General features: G+C 38.5%; 1 protein-coding gene across 4 annotated transcripts in view; it reads right to left on the bottom strand.

The window, feature by feature from the left end:
- Positions 1–652: 652 nt before the first annotated feature.
- The window catches only part of AGO2 (argonaute RISC catalytic component 2), a 51,651-nt gene continuing 34,694 nt past the window's right edge, over positions 653–17,609 (bottom strand). For all 4 annotated transcript variants that reach the window (XM_054189381.1, XM_054189379.1, XM_054189380.1 and 1 more), the window contains 12 exons: positions 17,202–17,349; positions 16,884–17,003; positions 16,402–16,524; positions 14,520–14,653; positions 11,463–11,647; positions 9,387–9,546; positions 6,988–7,078; positions 5,669–5,863; positions 4,387–4,521; positions 2,821–2,922; positions 2,024–2,223; positions 653–1,672 (listed from right to left, as the gene is read on the bottom strand). In XM_054189381.1, coding sequence (XP_054045356.1) covers positions 1,564–1,672; positions 2,024–2,223; positions 2,821–2,922; positions 4,387–4,521; positions 5,669–5,863; positions 6,988–7,078; positions 9,387–9,546; positions 11,463–11,647; positions 14,520–14,653; positions 16,402–16,524; positions 16,884–17,003; positions 17,202–17,349 — 1,702 coding nt within the window. In that variant the 3' untranslated portion in view covers positions 653–1,563. The remainder of the gene's footprint in view (positions 1,673–2,023; positions 2,224–2,820; positions 2,923–4,386; positions 4,522–5,668; positions 5,864–6,987; positions 7,079–9,386; positions 9,547–11,462; positions 11,648–14,519; positions 14,654–16,401; positions 16,525–16,883; positions 17,004–17,201; positions 17,350–17,609) is intronic.

Raw genomic sequence — 17,609 nt, 5'->3', positions numbered from 1 at the left:
ATGGTTATCTATGTATTATGGTTTTTTTAATGAACCCAGTGTGCAAACTAACAGAAGCGTTTGTCTAATAGTTACCAGTTTTAATTAATGCTTCTCCTAAGAGAATGGCAAAACTCTCACATTTACTATTGACCTTATGCATAATGAAGAGAGTTTCACCCCCCTTCATAAGTAAACTTCAGTTTCTTAAGATTTATCTTTAATGCATAGATTCTCTGACTTTTGTCTAAATTACAGTGAGCCACTCTCCTCCATCAGAGCTCCCGCCTTAGCAATATTCAACATATAAATAAAATACAATTGTTTTGTGCTTGAATGAACGTAGAATGTTGGTCTCGTGTGCGTCTCTGAACTGCACAGGTAAAACCTGCTATGTTGCGTCCACGCTTAAAAAGCCTTTCTACAAATTATAAGCCATAGAATATAGACGGTACGCATCTCTGAACCCTCACATCTAAGTGAATTGCATATTTTTGCATTTGAAAAGTAATGTCCCCACGATAAGGTTTTAATTTCTAAATCCAAAGCATTCTTGATATGCTAACAGAAGTATAATGAGCACTCCTTAGTAAATAAAAATAAATAATAGCATCTAGTCTATCACATTAATACTGTGAAACATATATAAAATTTACATTAACTCACACAACAGTGAAAAAGGATTGTACTGTATTTATCACCACAGACCCGTATTCTTTAGATACTTTGGAAAGTAAGTGTCACAGTCCTGTACGACAAATTTTAAAGTTAGCTGTCAGTATGATTTAAAAAAAAAAAACTCTTTACAATTTTTTTTTAAAATGGCACATTTTCTTTTGCCAATCTAACTGGACCTATTAAAAGCTTAGGTACAAGTTAATTCTTTTTTTAAAATTCTTTAGTCTATGAAAAACATTTTCAAATGCAGCACAATAAAAAACATTCAAGAACAAGCTTCAGAAAATACATTTGCCCTTAGACACACAGAGAATAATCTTTATAAGACAGTTGAAAACCAGAATTTTGTCACGCTCTTCTTTTGAAAATAAAGATTTTGTAAATGCATCTAGAATAATCAAGGCTTCATAAATAGTCAAAAAATGCTTTGCTTTTCTTTGTATTAAAAGCTAATTCACAGCATTTGAGCCCATCAAACTTTAGTATGAATTAGATCTTTCCAAATTATTAAAAGCAATTTAATGAATAGCAAACTGAATGAGGAGTTTTGCGGGTTGGGCTGTTGGTCGGTTGTTGTTGGTTTTTTTATTTTCCCTAAGCCCTGAGATCACAGCTCTTGATTTCATTATAAGATATGGGTCTGTTTTATACCAAGCAGCTTAGAGATTTTTGGCAAACCACATTTCCAACAATAGTGGGGTTTGGTACAAGAATGCAGTTCATAATCAAGTGTGAAATTTTGGACGGAAGGCTTTCTTGCAAACGAGGGGGGGGCGAAAAAAATAATTAAGATGCATCACTCATTGCTGGCTGTCACTGTAGCTCGGGCAACTGTTGGTCTAAGTGCAGCTGGTCTCGTGTGAATCCAACTCTGTATTGTACTGAGTCGCTAAACATTAAAACATGTCAAGCAAAGTACATAGTGCGCAACGTGTCCTGATGAACTTGAACTGCTTTAGCAAGTGCTTGATGATCTCTGCCATTACTCTGACCCGAGGTGTGGCTTCCTTCAGCACTGAAAGAGAAGGGAGGTGGGGGGGAAAAAACAGAGGTTGGGGAGGGAAGGAAGTGAAACCCTATTTCATCTGCCTCTCCTTGAACGATACAAAAACATTATATGCGTTTCTTCTGAACAGAATGGTCAAAAGATAAGCACCCTTAAAACACCACTGAAGTTCTGAAACAGCAAAAAGCACAGAAGCATACAAGAACATCTTCTGCTTTTTCCCCCCCAATATAATTCAGTGATAAAACCAAATTTACCGTCAAACTGCTAAATGGGATACCACTCACCCCAGAATTAGCATGCCCATTTCCTTCCTGCTTTCTTTCAAATTCGGTAGTAAATCAAAACTATGCAACTCACCTATCGTGTTCTTTGTCCACCAGATGATACCTGGCTCTGAAGGCAACCAGGTGTGCGTAATATGCTGGTGCGGGGATGGAAACAGAACGGGTACAGCGTACGTACGTATGACACAGCTGGTAGGTAAGAATCTGCAGCTCATCTGAAGAAAAACGATTGTCATCCCAGAGGACATGGTAATGAGAAGGTCTGCTTGTTCCCTGAAGGCAGATCACACAGGACATCAGCGTTTCAAAAACAACTCTTTACATTTCCACCTCTGTAGGTCAACTGCAGTATAACCGGCCACTTCCTCAAAAATCACATGTGAGCAATTCTACAGCAAATTTTTCATTTAAAAAGGCAAACCACCTCCCTCCTTGCTCCCCATATAACTAATAACTTTGCATTTTCGGATAGGATTGCATTTTCTAGAATTTCATCCCTGCTACTGAAATTAAAAGATCTTACTGAAATGCACTTTCATCTTGTGAAACTTCGGTCTGACAAAATGCCATCACATAAAGTCGCTTTAGGCAAAACATTATTAGCCTACAGCGATCCAACTTGTGCCCCTACTGAATACACTTTTTTAGAGAATATCAAATGTTGACTTTCGGTGCTGCTGTTGATTAATAGTTTCTGACTGGGAAGAAGAAATCACACTTTAACGATGACAGAAGAGCACTGTGGATGGCACAGACAAAAAGCCAAAATACACAGACGGGAGTTGTAGCGTTCGTCTCCTGCGTGAAGAACGTGGGAAATACCAAGAGTGTTATCTCTGAAAGTCACCAACCCCACACAAAGCGCTGTACCTGAATACCAGCGTGACTACACAGGTAAAAGTCAAACTCTGATGGATGGGTGATTTTTGTGTCCACTGTGGTACCGGCTGGAATGTTTCCACTTTTTCCAACCTGTGTGAACAGAAAATGCAAACAGAGTAAGGCACACAGGCAGTTTTTTCTTTTCAGCTGTATAGTAAGGAAAAAGCACAAGAAAAACATCTGTGGAAAAAATAAATCTATAAAAAGTAAAAAGTCAAGAAAGAACAGTGAAAACAGGTTTTGTTCAACTGAAAATCTGGAGTGTCTCTACTATGGAGGAAAAAAAAACAGACGAGATGCAGAATCTTCTTGGAAGTTACCTACAAAGATAAACTTTTCTGTTTAATGTAAAAAATTCCTACAACTGATTTGACAAATTCTTTTCACCTTCCTATTCCAGGACAGGTTATTCCTCTCTCACTTGTTTTGTTTATACCTGGAAGAGTATAACCCATAATTCTAAGACAGGCCTCTCATTCCCTCAAAAACACTCTACTTCAAAGCAGAACTGAAGAATACTCTTTACTTTAAAACAATTTAACAACTGTAATCGTAGTATGTTATCAATACAAAAACCACCTTCATGTCAGCATTAAAAGTGATTAATTATTGCCTTGAAGCCTAGTGGGCTTCAAATGCTTACATGGAGAAGCCTGACAGAAGGACAAAGAACACGGAAAACCCTGTCTGCGAATGGAGGTTTGCCATTATTAACTCTTCATCTACAGCAATGACCCCATTCTAGACTTGGGGAGTCTCCTCTCCAGCCAGAAAGGAGGAATCAAATATTTCTTGACGTACGTCACGCAGATACAGTAACAACCATGAAACACTCAAAACTAGAGGCAAGTACTCAAATTTATTATTATGGAATACTCAAATCTGTAGTACTCAAACGAGGTTTGCGTACTACAAATAATGTGTTGTGACACTTGATGTGCCCAAACCAAACTCCACGTGTCTAAGACATTAGGCACCTAAGATACTTTCTTCTGCATTAACACTACGTTTAAGGTATTCTGGAAGTGTAGGGTTCACCCTACCTAACCATTTCAGTGTCTACATCTCAGCTGGTAACGCCAGAGTCACCCTACAGTCAGTGGCGACCAAAGCAGTGAAGTCACCAGTGCTAGAATCAGATGGAATGTGCCTTATTGGGAATACCAAACAGATCTCCGTTCACAATGAGTATCCAAGGTAACTGTCCCAGATGCAGACATCTACGTTATAAACCCTGCACTACCCAGATCCATCTCAGTCCTTGAGGATCTTGAGACAGTAAAAAAACTGGGAAAAAAAAAACCTGAAAAATTTGATTAACTTAAAAAAGGATGGACAGAATTGTCAAAAGGCACATCCTGCTCATGTTTTATAAAAGCTTCTTGCCAGTTTATTATATGGGACAGAAAATGAAGATTTTCTTTTCCAGGCAGAAAGACCTCACCCACTATGTTATGTAGTTCTTCAAACAAGTCTCTTACTGCTTAAATAATCAGTAAATAATAGGTAACTTGGCTGCTTGCTAGATACTTGCCGGTCACAATTAGAACATACCCGTTCATTTTTATCTGTACAGAAGAGTCTGGTGTGATGCCTTTTCTGCACAACTATAAATGTAATTCCAGGCTGGTAATCCTTTTCTAGTTTGATGCACGCTTCTCTGATAGCCAGCAATTCATGATGGAGAACCTGAATCATAAACGTAAAGATGTGTGATAAATACAAAAGAAGAGTGATCTTACAGATTATTCTTATTTATCGTGTTCCTTCTTGCAGTGTCACTCAGAGTAATGAGATGTCAAAGCACGCAGGGTCAAACCTCAATTTCTTCACTTAATGAGAACAAATTAGATCACCAGTTTCCTGAGCCAGGCGAGCGCTGGTTCCATATTTGTTCAGCTCCAAGCACGAGGCTCGGACTAATAAGCTGTGTGTCAAAATCTTTTTAACTGACAAATACAAATGAACATCTAATTAGGCCGTTGAATACACAACAGCCTAATTATTTTTCAGACTAGTACAAGGGATAAAATCCAGAATTGCTCAACTGCATGCTCCTTCCCAGCTTTGTGAACTTCCATGCAGGACTAACAGGCATCAATAAAAACCAAGAGAGGGGGAAGTGCAATGATTCGGGATCTGGGTTAATCTGAAATTAAAAATTCAGTGAAAAATAGTGATAAATGGGGAAAAAAATATCCAAAGTTCATACAAAAATTAGTTCCATTAATTCAATTTGCTAAGTGAACTTTACTCCCTTACTCTTGATTTTTAAGAAGTTGACTAAGTTCTGTATCTTTTAATTTACATATGAAAACACTGGAACAGAAAGTGTATGCAAGTATCTTTAAAATATAGAGAAAAATATTTCATAAAATATGGTACTTGTAAGCAAACAAAATAAATACATGCAAGTATTTCTTGAATTTTATCAGGAATGAGTGAAAAGAGCCAGTGTGAAAATACAGGATTTACTAATCCTGGTTAAAAAATTAAGAAAATAAGCTGACACTTAGTTTTTCTTTACTGTCCATGTTCTATGGGTTCCAATTTGACTTATGTATCTTGAATAAGTCACAGATGTTGAACATACTTGAGTGCTACAATTATATTTTGTCATTTATTTTTGCAAAGGGAAGTATTTTAAAGGGGAAAAAGTATTTAAGCAGCTCATGAAAAATATGAAAACACTTTCTCCGTTCTGCTTAGTTAAAAGACAACAAATTTGTCGAGGGAAGACTTGTTGAGGTATACTTCTTTTCATAACTCCAACCACATAAAACTTCATCTACTACCAGAAAACTACGTAATAAAATCTCAAAAAGAAAAATATAACCTGCTGAAACTGCCCCTCAGAAACGCCATCTCTGTAGAAGATTATACGAGTTGGTTTAAATCTGGTTGATTTGTAGAATTGAATAAGCAACTCCCTGACCATGGCAGCCAAATCTTGGATGATTTCTTGGCGGTGCTGCTGGACCCGAACAGTGGCACAGTATCGATTAGGATGAGCGTCCATGCTTCCTACAACCTGTTGAAAAAATGCTTAGTATCAAACCAAATTTCACGAAAATAAATGCACTTTTTAACAGTACCTTGCAAACCAAAGGGTCGACCAGGTAAAGATCAAAGTCATGATGTGCTTGGAGGGAGCTTTGAGTTTAGTTTACCTGTGGTAACGCACCCTGCTGAACCCAAAAACTTATTTTAAATCTAAAAGACTAATTCCCTGTTTGCAAGTACATACGATTTGGAGCACTGATACCATGACACCATTGACTTAGTTCAGACTGCAACATAGGAACTTGAACTCCTGAAGACAAGAGTCCCTTTCTGGGACACTGAAGGTGAATCCATAAAACCGAAATGGTGAGGCACCACAGAAATATCCACACCAAACAGACACTGCTCACCAAGGGAAGGGAATTTTTTGTTTAGGAAACTTCAAAATTAATGCATTTTGAAAGTGGCATGGGATTTAAAAATAAGCAAACAAAAAAATTCCAAGTTCTTTACTTCAAAAATCCCAATTAAGCACTTCGTCATCTGGTTTTCCCTGGACATAAATGCGTAACTTTTAAAAACAGGTATTTGCTTGTTTATTTAGCACCAGAGCTAAGCCTAAGATGGACACCACACGTACTGTCACCCAACATCTTCATTATTGCTTAATTCAGAGCAGCCGTGACAGGTGTTTGGTATAACGCAAGTCAAAGCCCTTCCACCTACATTTAAGGAGTAAATTTCCAAGAGATTACCGCACGATTTGTGTCGTCAGGAAGCCTGAACCCCCAAAACCCACAACTGAGTCAGCCTCGTCCCCCATCAGCAACGGATAAATTCTTAACATTTTTAGCTGCTGAAAAAGCAGATTTAAACATGCTCCAGCTTATTACAAGTCGCTGATAAGTATCAGCAAATAGAAAAGCTCCTCTGTGTATTAGCATTTCAGGCATTTTACAAGGTAATTTAAGTAATTCGTATGAGAGCAAGCTCTCCAAAGTTTCATTAGATTCTTGCAGAAAAATAAGTTTATAATACTATAATTAGGCAATTGGAAGAAATGGACTAGGACACAATTGAAAGTAATAAAACGCATTAGAGCCGAGCGGCAGGAGAGAGCAGGGGTTAAAGATCATTACAAAATTTACTCACTGCAGCAATGGAAGGCTTCTTTCCATCTCCAGCTGGCGGATGAGTTACATCTGCACCAAGGAATATGACGGGCTGTTGAAATACTGGTGGTCTGATAAAGAGAAAGCAAGTTTGTAAAAGCAGCAAGGCTTACGGTTAAGAAAGCGCATTATAACTCTGAGTACACAGCACTCCCTGCTCTTACAGGGACTTAGTCAACAATTCGCACTTGATCTGAGTTGGTCACTTGTACTGTGACAGTAATTAGAAGTCTGGATTAGAGTTCTCATACTAAACACTTAGGCGTATTTTTAAAGCCTAGCTAATTATTACTTTTCATTAAAAATGAGTTTAAAAAAAAAAACAATTTTTTTTAACTTAGAGAATTGCAGCCTTTATTAATTAGTAAAGAATAAAACTTGTTTCCTTAGCATTAAATCATAGAATCATAAATAGCATCTGAGAAAATTAAGGGACTGTGGACATCTACAGATACTATGATTTTGTTTCTGAATAAAAAAAATAGAATTGGTAAGGAAGTACAAAAATTGTGGACATCATAGGTATTATCTTAAAAAAAGATATTTTTTTTTTAAACGATGCTTCAAAGTTTTAAACAAACATTTAAGTTAAGATACTAATCCACTTCATCAAGAGTAAAACACCAAAACACTACATTGGAAGTTTTAAGTTTCAACTCTATTCCTTAATAAAACAGTTTTTAACAGGAGATATTGGGCCATGGAATTTCTTCATGGGGGGGGTGGGGGGCGGGGCGGTTATGTACATAGATTCTGCTGGTTTCAGACCTTCTCTAAAAAGGAATTTGAAGATAATTATAACAAGAGAACTTATAATGCAATTATAGCAATAAAAAGCTGTTCTATTGCCATCCCAACAGAAAATAATAATTAAAGAGTTAACGTTTTAAGTACCCAAACCCTGCACTGTTTTAGACTGTCTAGGTGTTGTGTGTAGTTATACCACTTTGCCTTTTTCCTGTTTTCATGAATGCATATTTCATTGCTATAACAAGCAGAATTCAACTTTCTGGCCACATTATTGCTGTCAGCACACGCCGTTTAACAGAAACCTTATGTTTATGAATCCAGCGTAAAGCTATTTATATGGTGCGTGTGTGTATGTTCCTGTTTTGTTCCCACAGCGGAACCTTTAACTCCTTTTTGGAAAGAAAAGCAACAACAGCACAACAACAACAAACCCACTGTGCCTTTCTGAAATGCATGCTCTGCAATACGATCGTTTTTAGTTGCTTTAACGGGAGCCTCCAACAGGCACATTACCCAGGCTGAGTATATTTAGGTGAATAAACAGAATTTAACAAGATACACAAAATACATAGTCCTTCTGATAACGTGTTCTTTTTCCCCTCCCGAAGTACTTGTTGTTGGATTATTTTTAAGCAGCTGCCTTCTGACTAGCCTAAATACGAAGTGAAAATTTGCTTATCTGCGCAAAACAGGGTGTTGACTTCTTTGAAACAGGCTCCCAAGAATAATGTAGCAGGTTGTTCCCTGAGCTCTCTCCAACTTGAAATGTAATGATTGTAAAAATGCCATCTTTTTATTGACATAGAAGCCTAGTTGTTAATTTTGATTAAAGTAATTTTATATATCTTTACGCTAGCCTGCTCTATGCTGCACAGGTAAGACAAAACAAGCTATATTTTGTTGATTCTTCCATTAGAATTTCTTGTCACTGATTTTTTTTCCAATAAAACTGATTAAAAGCTTCAATTTAAGAATATTTAAGATGATACAAACCCCAAATATAATCTTTAAAAGCAGGGCCCCTTCTTTTTTACAAATAAGATATTTATTTCACTCCCACTCAACTACATGCAGGGCTTCAGTGACATGTCAGATACAGAATTCAATAGTATCAAAGCAACTTCACAGAATCTAGTCAAACTAAAACTTATCAATGTAACACTAATAAGACATTGCAAGGGAAACTGGACCTGGAAACCAATTAAGAGTTTTCTGTTCCCAGCTTTTGGTTTTTTAAACGTCTGTGTAAGTTAGGACATGCAAGAAAGTGAAGAATCTTGACCACAATCCAACTGTGAAGGAAAAGGCACTGCTGTTCAAGCTGGTCTCTATTTCCTTCTGAAAATTCAAGGCAAATAAAATACTATAGATTTTTAATTCAAAGGGAAGTTGTATAATTCAATGGTCAGACTGCAATACCAATATTTTTATTATAAGTTTCAACTGGAAAAAGTACTCCCCTCCAGTCTTCGTAACCTAACTTGCGGGACTATTAAAAGCTAAAAGAGTTTGAAGAGTCACTTAAACTGCAGTGCTATGTGAGTACAGATAAAATCACCCAGTTATCTCCATATGACGCACGTTCTCTTTACAATACAATACCCTCTTCCTCTTTGAAAGATGGCTTACCTTCCCTGTGGCAGTAAAATATTATTTACGCCTCCTAATTTGACATTTATTTTTAAGCAAAGGTTAGACAGAGTTTGCGGTGTTGTTCTTTGCACATTTTTCATCTGAACGCACTGCGTAGCCATTCCCAGCACAGTGTCGCCAACACGCTTCACCTCCGCTGCAGAACAAAGACGAAAAAAACATGCACATATTGGAAATCAAACAATGTAGGAGACATTAGTTTAGTGACAATTAATTAAACCTAGAGTTTTTGCAGTGTGGTTATTTAAGCTTAAGAAACAAGAAGAAACCAAACCCCCAAACCCAACCCCAGCCTCCAATAAACCTTCTCCCAGTTCTGTACGGCTCCGCCTGCCGACGGTACAGTAACTGGGTCCGAAATACAACTAAAGACACTGTTGGCTCATTTTAACTGGGAAATTTTTAAAGTTACACTAATTGTAATTTTAGCATTATAGTGTTTTATCATCAGCGTGGAAGAACCTTTGGCTAATGAAATAGGTATTGTGAATAACATTAGGATGACGAGCGCTTGTTTCATTATTAAACACTGGACTAGTAAGGCAAACTTAAAAGTAACGTGCTGAGTAACATTTGGCCAACCAGATTATCAGTTCATCGCTGCAAGTTTATCACTTGCATAAAATCTGGCCAGTTTAGCAGAGGATGGCCCACAGAAACTCCAAAACAAACTCATTAACAACGGTACTATTCAAAAGGTTAAAACAAATCCTAATGTTAACACTACAATTGAGACTTAAATGCTTTAAGAGAGCCATACTCAGGAAAAGAAATTTAGGCTCCAAGACAGGCTCAGAGAAGATGTAACCCCGCTTTGGCAACAGAACAAGGACAGGCTTTTTGAGGAGCAGGGTGAGAAGAGGAGAAAAAGCAAGACTGTGGGTATAGGAACTGCAAGAGTATGGAAGAGCGCATGGAGAAAAGAGAGATCATTAGAGGGGGCAGAAAGAACTATAATTAAAGATAATAACAAGGAAAGCAGATGAGAGTGGTACCACATCCTTTGAGTGGTTAAGTAGAGGAAGGAGTCCCCTTTTAATGCCAAGCAGAAAAGTGAAAATGGCATTTTGCACTGAATTTCTATTGAACAAATCAGAGATGAGCAACTTCCTTTGCAAGGCTGAATTCAAGGTGAAAAAAAAGGTACTATTTCATTAAGGTTCCTTTTTTAATCTCTCTTTTTTCCTTGTATGAGATAATCTTGGGAAAAGAAAGTTAGGAAATTATTTTCTGCTATATTACATTGGTGAGGGATGGGAGAAAACAAATCTGCAGCTGCTTGGAAGATCTGCGCCATTAGAGAAGAGAATCCATAAAGCTATGGGAGAAAAATAGTGGATGGTGCTGCAATTAGGCAAGGTGAGTGAAAAAAGGAGGAAGGCGGGGTAGGAAAATGAGCAGTCTTCCCTATAGGAAGCTCTAGTTAAAACCAAAACGCATGGTTTATCTAAAACATAATAAATCCCATGCATGTGTGCTATGTAAAATGCAGTAATTGTCAATCTGGCTCCAAAAATCAGTTTAAGTTGCTGAGTTTTCACCTTCCATGCAGCTGTGTCCTCGCAACCCAAGAATTAAAAGAAAGAATAGGAAAAAGTGATTGGCAGAAGTCTCCTTCACTCAACTTTTTTTGCCAAAGAGTGATGGCGTGAGTAAGCAAAGATGTTCTAAAAGCTACACGGTTCTTCAATCACTTGGAATTTTTAGCACACAAATTACAGTAAGTATATTTTAATCCACTGCATATCACTTTCACCAATTTCTCAAAAGCCCTGGTTTAGCTTTCTCACTCACAAACACGTCTCAAATGCAACCAACAGGAAGAATGTGGAAATGCAAATTAAAAGCATAGACAAAAATAATGAAATAATTAAGGTCTTAATATAAAACACCATGCAACACAAGAAGAAGAATAAAATTAATTTCCAGCCCATTCCCCAAATGGAATTTATATAGTTAAACCAAAATTAAACTTCTCTTATTCAGATACTTCACAAAAAATTCATGAAACTGTGACCGAAACACACACGCTCGTGATTTGCGCTTACTGACCATAGACTGGTGTTTTTCCTGGCAAAATGACTACAACAAGCTGCAGCCCAGTATAAGTGTTCTTGAGATGCCTGAACATGGGCTCCACGCTGTCAGCTCCCTGCGCGTATTTACAGAAGCACGGCTGCCCCTGGATTGGCATTCCTGCGTCTCTGGAAATCTTCCTCAGTTGTTCTGTAAAGGACCTAAAGGATGTAAAGAAATACATTAGATTCTCAGGCCGCAAAACCCATCTTGATTTGTCTTCTTATTTTTACTGGAACAGTTCTGTTGAACTTGCAGAGTTACGCTGCCCAAAAAGCTGTGAATGTACCCCAAGTGCATCTTTAATTGACTGTGCCTATGTAGTTATTGAAAGAAAGACAGGGCAAGATCAGGAAATACACTGTACAAATAACACCACTACTAAAACCTTCACTTCCAAAGCAAATTGCACCTTATTTAATCTTTCAATGGGAGATACAGCGTGAGTTAATTTTTGCGAACACACTGCAATGATGGTATTTTGGATAGCCTGCTCTAACATACTGCCATGTGTATCACTACAGAAATGACTTGAGTGCCTTCTTTTTCTTGGTGACGAAAACCACCCACAGAAGTTACCAGCAACTGTGTCTCACCGAACTGACCTAACATCAATAATAACGCACATGAAAACCTTGCTAGATAGCAGAGAAAAGCTGTGTCCTGGAGGTGAAGACAAACCTTCTCCAAGGATGGTGCAAAAATAAGTCACCCTTTGATGGAAGTGGTCAGAAACAGAGATAACCTAATTTTGTCAGAAGCTTTTATCAGTGCGGACTCCTTCAGTCCCCTGCTAGCAAGGTCTGCTGAGTTGCAAGCCTGCCTCCTCCTCCTGGCTCTCGGTAACACATGGTAGCGTCTGGCTATCTCTCCTATTCAAGGGACACCAGGAAGCTACTGTGCCTGTTTGTAAGCCAGACAGTCAAAAGCACTTGAGCGTAGAAGTTTAGGGCTCTACAGAACATATCCAGACTGGAAAGCATCTTCAAAGTCACGGCTCCTTCAGGTTGGATGCCTGCATCCGTGGTGAATGAGTAGTCCATAAGTCCCATCCCCATAAACAAAGGGAAGATGAGCAAGTAGTGAGGTGTCACAGTGCAGACCTGTAGAGCAGAGAACTTGGTGCTGAGACCAACATCCTCACTACACGTGTTTCTAGGATTTTTCTTCAGAGTGACTGTAGTCTGGCGCAGTGGGCTGAAGCACATCCTCTAGTCCAGTTTTTTCAAAAAAAAAAAAAAAAATCCACCCTGTATACTCAGGCTGCTCCCAGATGCAGAATACAGCACGGCAATTGGTGACCATCAGGAGCATCACTTCAAAGATACGCTCCTGATCCAAACTAACACACTAGTGCAGACGCACCCAGAGATGTCCTCCTTTGCCACTTGGCTTAATGCCCAGCATAGCAAACATGATCCTGGGTAGCAATGCTTAACTGGCATCAGCGCTGACAAAGTTTGGAGTGGATGTCTCCATAGGTGTCTAAAAAGTCGCTTGTTTTCACCAAAGATAGTCTTACCCACAGAGAGGCTGTGAAGATTTAGTTTCTTCTAAACCCGTCGTTAATTTTCATGAATCATAGCAGCCTGTGAGCTTCAGCCCTGCAACTTGTGGCTTCTTGCAGAAAATAGGTGCATTAAGCATTTTCTGAGGCAAAACAGGCACACACAGCCGTAAGCGGAGTCAGTGGCAGAACATGCAAGTCTACACCATTACAGGTTTTAAGCCTTTAGAAGTCCATCTGTACGTATGGAGTCTAAGAAGAAAGGTTCTCTCCCAGCTCCTGACAGGTAAAACAGGATGATTTTGAAGACTTTTAGGGATTTTGAAGGTGTTTATTCCGACAGATGTACAGCAGCTGAGTTCCAACTTGTTCAACAAGGCGTAACATGAGGCAACAAGATACAACTGGATGCAGCCATATTTCTAGAACGAAGGAATGTCCTTTCATGTAAGGGCAAACTCCATCTAACCCATCAAATAATTTTATTTCAGCTCATTATGTTGAGGACTTCTTCCTGTCTCTCAAAACTAAGTTCTCCTACGCAGCATTTCCACTAGAAGCAGTAGTGCGGAAGGGAAAATTCTGTGGCAGCTTAGTTCCTGCCATGTACCTGGAGAGAACAAGTCTCTATAGCTTTACCTTTTACTTTTCTTCCCATTATGTAATATTTTGACTGTTTGCTCATCACTTGTTCGGGAAAAATTCCCAAGCTATTTGGCAAATCATCTAAAGGAACACTGTTATGGCAATGCCGTTGTTATGAATAATCACTGTCTTGCATTCACCTTACAAAGAGCAGCTGAGTCACCTGCTAGGGCAGCTGTAGGAGCTGCACTTGCCCATGCATGAAGGGAAAATAACTGCGTGCCGAAGAAGGAATTAAGACTATCCATTTACACAGGCATGCACACTTTCCCTCATCTGATGTCACTTTTAACAATAGTCTTTCAAGAATCATGTTCCATCCAAAGACAGAGAAACCAAATTGGGAAGTTTCATTCAAATGCTCAAAGACAACAGAACAGCAGCTACTCGTGCTCATCTTGCAAATACAGCAACTTGCACATTAGGGTAACTCTAGAGGGTAGAAAGTTTTAGCCCAAAGTTGGATTGCTTTTTAGAATTGTCCTTTTAAATAAGTTCTGCACAAATAAATCTATTGCGTATAACCAGGAAAACAACCTCAGACGACATACAGGTTAGCTTTCACTCTTGACAAATACTAAGGGATAAACACCCTTCATTACATCATTTTGGTCATCTTAAACTCTTTGCTAAGGTCTCACTAGACAGAAACCTGCCATACCGTATAAATTGCTTTTGGGAAGTCTGATTTGGAGGATTTCATGATGCTAGCATTGAAGTCATATTGGCGTCATTCAAAACATAGACAGAACTTCAAAGGCACCGTTAAAGATGTATTGCCATATGCTAAACAATTTAACAAAATACACATTCTAAATAAATAAGTGAAATTATGATATTTCCATGAATAATAAAATCATCACCCTATGAAACACACTTACTTAAGATGAACTTCAGTGCATTGGCGCTGGGGAGCAAAGCACGCAATTGCCCAAACCTTTATTTCAATTCCAGTGTGAAACTGTTTATTCCTCATGTCCCAGACTCCTTGAACTGGTGTAGCAATCGCTTTGTTCTGGAAGGAAAAACAACAAAAGCAAACCCCTAATGCAAAAATTGATTCATGCCAACAAAAATCAGTTACGTTTCTCCTGCCCTCCAACTAGCAGGCTATTTATATTCTCAGGTCTTTCTCTCTCTTGTTCAAACATCTTATAAAGCTCATTCTATCACGGTAGCAAGACAGCTTGCTAGCCTCATGAAAAATAAAGCTCATATTGTTCATTTTTATTCTTGATGGTTTCCTTTGGTTATATAAATCAGTAGCAGACAGAAATTCCATGTGGATAAGTAAGTCAGCCTCATGTTTGGTATGTGACGTTAACAAGAACGTACATTTCCACAGCGACTTTACAACTGCTCGGTGAACTTTCCAAGAGCAACAAATTAAGCGCTAATCAATATTTTACACGTCACTAAGTAGAGGCAAATAGTGGTTCGATGTCACTCACACAACTCTAGAAAAAAATGTGAACAAGCTGACAAAAGATGAGCAGTTATTCAACTTTGACCCGCGCAAGACTTTTTTTTTTTTCAATCCATCAAGCAGACATTACTGCGGTGGATTATCTAGAGGACAAGGGATATATTAAGATGACTAAAGTAATTCTGGCAATGTTAATTACCTTAATAAGTATTAGTATCCAGTAGATATTTTAGACAAGTTACCGCGATGTTTGCCTTCTTATTTAGCAGCAACAGAGAAAATCTATGGGGATTTTTCAGGACACACACCAATTTGATAGTTCATTTTGCAAAGTGTTGCATCTGCTGAAAGCAGTACCTCCCCCACTCCGACTTTCCATCACTCGTCTGCCATTAAGCTCTTGTTCCCCCTGTTCCCCTGGTGCCAGAATAGATCACAAGAGCACTCTCCCTAATCAGGATCAGGCAGAGACAGCTGGGTTATCTTAACCTGTCAGCAAAGGAAGGTTTGAGCTGATCTGCCTGATTTTGTCTCAAGAGCTTTAGGCAGAAAACACAAGATCCTCTCCCATTGCGGGCTTAGGGGGGTAACAGTCCAATTTGGGTATAGGGACAAAGAGGAGGTTCATCAGAAGCCTTCACAAATTAAGTTATCCCAGCTATCAAAGCTTTCATCTTGCATAAAACCAAGACATCTTATATAATTGGTGGAAAATCCTGTTTCTCAAGCTTTTTTTGAAAGACACCACAGCAGGAAGATTGTGTCAGAAAGGCCATCTGAAAAGCCATTGCAAAGAAAAAAAACTTGTGAGTAAACACCCCAACAGGAAGAGATGGCTCTAAAGACAAACATGCCGATAGAGATAATACCTTAAGATAGTTGTCCTAAACACAGCTGCTCCACCCACCACATTCAAAACCAACCAGAAGTTCAGGAAGATTTCAGAGTTAGGGGAGGCAAAAATGAACATTAATAATTGGAGTTGTCTTTATTCTTCTCCATACACACCAACTTCAACCACTATTTACCCGTTTCTTCTTGCAACACACAGTAAAACAGCGCGTGAAGGAAACACACGCGCATTTTCCTCTGAGGTTTACATAAATTCATTTTTACCCTAGCTTTACTTTCAGAAATAAAGAAGCGATTGAGGGAGATGCAACATGGCTATTAGATTTAAGGACTTTCAAAACTTAAATATAAGTTCTAAACATTACACCTATGATGACTTTATCCCATTACATCCAACATAACTAATTTAAAACAACCGTATTACAGAAGTTATCACAGCTGGCAGCAGACGCTCTCGCAGACTGCACAGTACGTGTTGAACATACCCTGCCTCCGTAGAGGATTGAAGGAGGCTGTAGGACTCTACCGGTCACATCTGTCATTTCGTCTTTCACCATTATTCCAAATTCACGAACATAAGGGTCAGTATTAAAACTCGCGCTCCGCATCTGAAATTAAAAGGAATTAGTTATTTTTGGCAGAAAAAGAAGTTCCTTTTAGGAGATCTAAAATTTGCTGAGATAACCTGTATTGGGGCACATACCCCTTATATATGGGGGATGCCAAACATTCAGAGCCTCTGGTAATTCCACTTGCATACATGGATGCCTCAAAATTTGAAATAAAGCACCAAAAGAACACCTGAAAACCTTTTGTGAGAATGTATTTCTCTGGGATTAATGAAGAAAGTCTTATAAAAATAAGTTCATAACCTGTGTGTAGGCACATAAACTATTTCATACCTGCTAATAGCAAGAAAAATTAAGTCCACTTACTACACTTTGCTCAAATTCAACAGAACACTCACCAATTTGCTAATCTCTTCTTGACGGTCAGGTGCTGATCTGGCAGTTGCTCGAATCATAGTGGAAGTTTGATTGTCAGTGAGTTTCTTTATGCATCGTTGTCCTGCCACTATGTTGCACACCTAAAATATCCCCACACAAAAGGAAGTTAAAAAACACAATGCAGCTGGTTTTTGGGTTGGTTTTCTTTTTTCATTACCGCATTACACAATGTCTAAAGTTGGCTACTCAGAAAACAGTTTGTCAACATTTGAGCCTTTTTTTCCTTTGATCCCCTACCCCCATTCCCAGAATGTAGCATTGTCTAAAAATTTACTTGCCTCAAGAGGAAGGTATGTGTGTTTCTGCTCCTGTCCAACTTGTAAACATGGAAGGTGAGGATAGCGTAAAACTAATTTGTGCCTGTCCTTAAAATACTGAGCTACAGTGCATTCAACTGTTTGTCCATTCTCCTGCTGAAGTGGGAATCTATTGGAAATCAAATATGAAAATAAGCCATTAGTTTATGCAGAATACTTTCCCACATTTGCTCAATACACCTCTTGGCGCAAGTTAAGCTTACTGGAGATGAAACCTATCCCGCTGAAATGATACAAGCTTATTTCTAGAATTGAGATACCACCATTGCCACTACCGTGTGTCTTCTAATAGTACCACAGAGGGCTATTTCTCTAACCTTCTTGATACCTGAAGCTATAAGTTAAGTTTCCTAAGAGCAGGTGCCTTAG

This window comes from Rissa tridactyla, chromosome 2 (genome assembly GCF_028500815.1).
Source record: "Rissa tridactyla isolate bRisTri1 chromosome 2, bRisTri1.patW.cur.20221130, whole genome shotgun sequence".
NCBI classification, from domain to species: Eukaryota; Metazoa; Chordata; class Aves; order Charadriiformes; family Laridae; genus Rissa; species Rissa tridactyla.
Note: the sequence above shows the minus strand (reverse complement) of the source record. Positions and strands in the feature narration are given on the sequence as shown.